General features: G+C 33.1%; 1 protein-coding gene across 1 annotated transcript in view; it reads left to right on the forward strand.

Annotated features, from left to right (window-relative positions):
• The window catches only part of LOC137646248 (uncharacterized), a 261,911-nt gene that overhangs the window by 225,570 nt on the left and 30,341 nt on the right, over positions 1–6,000 (forward strand). The window contains exon 25 of the mRNA XM_068379370.1: positions 1,869–2,084. Coding sequence (XP_068235471.1) covers positions 1,869–2,084 — 216 coding nt within the window. The remainder of the gene's footprint in view (positions 1–1,868; positions 2,085–6,000) is intronic.

Raw genomic sequence — 6,000 nt, forward strand, 5'->3', positions numbered from 1 at the left:
GGATCTAGACAACCAACTTGATCCTCTACCTTACGACCTAGTTGTCTAAAATAGCGACTAGTAATGCAAGGGTTTAGCAGCAGAATCTAAAGTAATCAAAGAAGTTGAGTCTCTGCAAAAGTATTAACTTTGTAATGAGCATTAAACGCTTACTAAATGTAATACTATTATCCTACACCCAACTAAGGAAGTCAGAATAGGATTACCTTAGACCCAACTAAGGAAGTCAGGTCAAGGTTAGTAACCAGCCAGGCAAGATCATAATTATTGCATATAACCAAAGACCCACCTGCCTTCTGAGATTAAACAGGAAGTTAAGGAAGTTAAATAAGTTAAAGAGCTGTGATGCCCTTCACTATCAAAACTGGGCTGGTTAATTGTGTATTAGAGAAGATTACTTACATGTCATATTCATCGTCACTATAAACAACTAGTCTAGCCTTATCTGGATTTTTCCCTGAACTAAAAGCAAGTTTCATTATTACCCAAATTAAAAATATACTTTCCCTGAGAGGAACAGTGAAAGAATCACATAGTGTACTCCACAATGGTAATTTTAAGTCACCTTACTATCCCTGTGCAGTAAATACTAACAACTCAAGAGAAAGACAACTTAAAATTAATAAAGCTTGTCAATATGGAAGAGGGGTAGTTGAATTGTACTAATATCGACAGACAAACTGTACACATATAGATATAAAATATTTCATTAAGATCTCATGTTTTCTCATTTCCATGGTTTAAGAGAACATTATTGCAGAATTTACTATCAGTGGATAAAGTGATGATGAAGACAAACGTACAATAATTTTACAAATAAAGGTGGAATGTCATGTGTATGACAGCAATCTTACTAATAAGAGATAGTCCCTATGGTTTTGACATCATTGGAGTCTTCAGTTGTTATTTTGCTGTGGTTCTTTTGGAAGCATATATAACAAAGTGTCAGCTCTTTCCTAACAGGATGGGTGTCTGGATTACATTATTCAGACCTAAATTTATGCTAGAATAACTTGTATCTTGATTGAAAATTGCCTGTAGAGGAACTGCAACCCCTGTTAAATCCATGCAGAATGGCTCTTTTGTTTAGTTGTGATTAATTACTAAGTAAGTGATTAGTTCAATTTCAAGTCAAAGGAATTATTGAATCCATGTTCAAACTCTTAGCTACGGTATTTATAATGTTGACAAGTATGATGCTGGAAAGATTATTTACTTAATATGAAATGCATTTTTTATTGCCATACTATCATAAATGGTTGAAATATTATATGATGTTCCATACTTTACACAAGACTATTGTGTTTAGTAATGATTAAAGGAGTTAGTATTAATATTGCACGAGCTCTGTATTGTACTGATTATAGGTTATTGGATATAGTTACCAAGACTGCGCCCATGGCGCCTCCGGTAACAGGCCTAGCTCCTAATCACAAAAAATTACTCTAATTTCACTGTGAGACTGGTGCTAAATTACACACATTGTAAAGATTCAATGCTCAACTTTCCAGAGGCGAAAGAAGCTTGAGATTGCATAAAAATCCTTGAAAATCGATCGAAAATGTCAGATCAACAAGGAATACCACCGTGCGAAATCGCTACAGAAATAGGAATGTCCGCCATCTTGGATATGGCGCTGTTGTGATACTCAATAGTAGTATGGGAACTAGGGTAACCTTGATACGGCTCCCCTTCTATTGAATAATTCATTCTAGTACTTGAAAACATGCAAAATATAAGTCAGTTTTAGTAGCATTAAAAAGCCTGTTAAACCTACAATAGGAGTATATTTTAAGCCATGTTCTAACTTGCAAAATAATTTAGATAACATGGTCTTATGGAATATTGATTATTTTTTTTCATTTCAGTATTCACCAGCAGCCAACACAGAGATTCCCTAAAGAAGCGTGTACAAGGAATGTTGGCAATGTTTGAAAGGTCTGTCATCATCGTGGAACTTGATAAACTTAAACTCGGGGATTCTCCTTACAATTCAACTCATGTCAGGTCCAAGTACATAGACACAATTACATGTGCATGTGCCCAAGTGAACCAGTTGAAAGTTTTGTATTCTAGCAGCCAAGGTAATTTGAATAAATTCCTTCTTTTGTTTATCCTTACAGAGAAATGTGTAAAAGACAATTAATTGAATCATTTGAATTAGGATTCTATTGACTTTAAGGTTTTCAGTTTCTTAAGTGTATTATATTTCTAAGTATATTGTCTTCAACCACTTAAAATTTGAGCTATAATTTTCAAGTTGATATTACCTTAATAATATCAATGAGTGTTACCTTAAAGTCATACTGCTAATATCCTTCTAGCTCCTGTTTTCACATCTAAATGAAAAGTAGAAAAATATCTTTCCCTCTGATGCCTAATATGAGGAACACTAACCACAGGTAGTATTGTACCAAGAATTTCATACTATTTTTGTCATCTACAATGTTAAAACTTCTCCAACTCAGCAGGATTTAGTACTTTGGTAATTTCGTAGTATAATTTAGAGAAAGAGTAGCAAGAAATTGTTTCTTCCTAGTTTTAGGATATGAATATTTATCAAATCATTTCCAAAAACATATAGCAGAATAAATAGAGTTAATACTACAATAATTGGTGACAACCAAAACAATGGTACAGAGAATATGGGTAAGAAAGTGAATTGGAAGAAATTTCTCTAACCTAGTGGATAATAGCAATTAAAAAGAAATAACAAATGTTGAAGTAATGTACACTTTTACTAGTATGCAATTATTGCTACAAAACAGATATGTCTTTTATTATTATTATTATTATTATTATTATTATTATTATTATTATTATTGTTACTTACTAAGCTACAACCCTAGTTGGAAAAGCAGGATGCTACAAGTCCAAGGGCTCCAACAGGAAAATAACCCTGTGAGGAAAAGGAAAAAAGAAATAAATAAAACATTTTAAGAAGAGTAACAACATTAAAACAAATCTTTCTTATATATGCTATAAAAACTTTAAAAAAAGGAGAAAGAGTAATAAGATAGAATAGTGTGCCATAGTGTACCCTCAAGCAAGAGAACTCTACCCCACTACAGTGGAAGACCATGGTACAGAAGCTATGGCACTACCTAAGACTAGAGTGCCAGTCTTCACATCGAAACATTGAAATTCAAGTCTGTACCTGAAGATAAATGTGCTTAAAACTTTGATAATGTTCAATGAAAACGCAGACAACAAATAATTGTTAAAGACGAGCTTCTAGACATTGTTGATGAACATATATACTTAGGACAGACAGTGTCCCCCCAAGACATGGGACCAAATGTAGAGGAAGGATAAGTATAAGATATTATGAAAAGTAAAATGTCTCTAAAAAGGAAAATAAGCTAATTACATAAGCTAGTTACAACCCAAAGAGCTATGGAAAGAATAATGATAGGGTTAACACTAAGAGACAAGAAAAGAGCAACATTTGATATGAGAGCAAACTAAAGTACAGGATATTTTAACATGTAAGAAAAAGAAATGGACATGTGCAGGTCATACAATGAGAAGGACAGATGGTATATAGACATTAAGAATAACAGAATGGGTCCATAAAGATAGCAGAAGAAGGAAGAAAGGATAATGGATTCACGAGTTAAGAAAATTTGCTAGTACTGTACATATATCCAGTATATAAATATATATATATATATATATATATATATATATATATATTGAGAGAGAGAGATAGAGAGAGAGGGAGAGATACTGTGTATATATATATATATATATATATATACAGACGCTCCCCAACTTACGAACGAGTTACGTTCCGAACGATCGTTCGTAAGTTTAAACTGTTCGTAAGTTGCTTCAGTGCCATATTTTGTATTATAATTTATGTTTAAGGCATATACAGTACTGTATAAGTATATTGAAGGTTTATATAAGTATGTTTAAGTATGTTTAAGGCTTGTATAAGTAACCTGTATTGGTTTGTACTGAAAAAAAACATTTAATAAAATGGAGAGAATACGTACAGTACTGTACTACGTATGTTAGAGAGAGAGAGAGAGAGAGAGAGAGAGAGAGAGAGAGAGAGAGAGAGAGAGAGAGAGAGAGAGAGAGAGAGGTTAGTTTACTGAATTGTTTTATTTCAATTTTGACCGACGGAATCATTCTTTGTAGAGTATACGTCACGTATCTTGTGACGTCATGTATTTGGCGGAAGAGCGCTGACAAACCGAATGATTTCCTTTCATTATGTTGCCGAGTAATCTTATTACAGAATTCTCATAATCGAAACACCGAGTAACGATATCAAGTGTTTTAGTGGTCTGTATCATTAGTTATGAGATTAGTAGCCTACAACTTACCGTAAAGTTAAGAAAAAAAAAAGTCTGATGTTATATTTCTTCTGGCGGAAGGCGAGAGGCAAATCAAGTGATTTTCTTCCGATCCGTTACTATTCCCATAATCGAAACATCGAATAAGGATATAAAGAATTTTTTAATATTTTCAAAGAAATATGAAGACTTAACTGCATTAAAAATCAAAATACGGAGAGAGAGAGAGAGAGAGAGAGAGAGAGAGAGAGAGAGAGGTGGGGGGTTGCGTATTCCGTTTATAACTAATAATAAGGTCTATCAACGAACTGTATGGAAAATGTGATACCCTATAATATATTAGCGCTGTTGTAATATTCACTATGAAGAGATTTCGAATATCAAGAAAATTATATAAATCAGTGTTATTCGTACTATATGTGCGCATAATCGTAATACTGCAGCGTCACCTTGAGATCAGCTGATCTCCCAACCAAAAGTAAATCAAAAGTAATTGTTGATTATTGAAATGCTCAAGAAATTAAAAAAAAAATATGAACGTGATTTAATAAACCACAATTAAACACAATAATGTCTAATGAAATATGAAGGCTTAATATTGAACGAAAAATTGAATACTGTATGAAGCTTTAGAATTAACTACCCGTATGCGATTGACAGAGCGAGCACACACACACACACACACACACACAGAAAGAGCTACAATGATTTCGCATGATATCTAATAATAAGAACTGTAGGGAAACTGATTTTCTGTAACATATTGGCGTTGATGTAATATTCATCTTGAAGATATTTCTAATATGTTAAGAAATAAAAAAAAAAAAATGCCAAAAGTCTGATGACGTTATATTTCTTCTGACGGAAGGCGAGAGGCAAATCAAGTGGTTTTTTTCCGATCCGTTACTATTCCCTTAATTGAAACATCGAATAAGGATATAAAATTTTTTTTAATAATTTTCAAAGAAATGTGAAGATTTAACTGCATTAAAAATCAAAATACGGAGAGAGAGAGAGAGAGAGAGAGAGAGAGAGAGAGAGAGAGAGAATTTACAGTAACTTGAAATGAAATCTACGGATGTTTACGAACATGTTTGGACTTCCTTCAATTTGTGTTCGTATGTACCGTTGTTCGTAACTCGAATGTTCGTAAGTAGGGGAGCATCTGTATATATATATATATATACAGTAGGGTCCCGAATTAAGCGTGTTCGAATTACACGATTCCCCTTTTCCGCGATCGCTATTTTTCAAAAATAAATTTTCTGTATCTACGAGGCTGTTCAAAGTTCGCGAGTCAAGCACTACAAAATGTATCAAATCTATTGTCTTTTTAAGTATATTGGTAGCCCTAAATACGGTGATTTATAATAAATGTTACAAAACAATATCAACATTACATTTCATTAACATAATTTCATAATGAATAGCCTATTTAAGGATAAAATTCCACATCAACAATGAAATCAACTGTTAACTGTGCGAGTCCAGCTGACAAAATGTAAACAGAAATGTGGTTACGTTCTCGGCAATCTTTATCTTTCTCCAACCTTACGATAATTGTAATGGTAGTGTTAATGATGGTATATTTAAGCATTATTTTTGTTTAGTACAGTATATTTAAAAGCCTTATTTTTCCCTCTGGGCGTTCAAGGTTTTCACGAGTAGACTGGGTTCGTTTGTCGGCAGTGAA

The sequence above is a fragment of the Palaemon carinicauda genome, chromosome 1 (genome assembly GCF_036898095.1).
Source record: "Palaemon carinicauda isolate YSFRI2023 chromosome 1, ASM3689809v2, whole genome shotgun sequence".
NCBI classification, from domain to species: domain Eukaryota; kingdom Metazoa; phylum Arthropoda; class Malacostraca; order Decapoda; family Palaemonidae; genus Palaemon; species Palaemon carinicauda.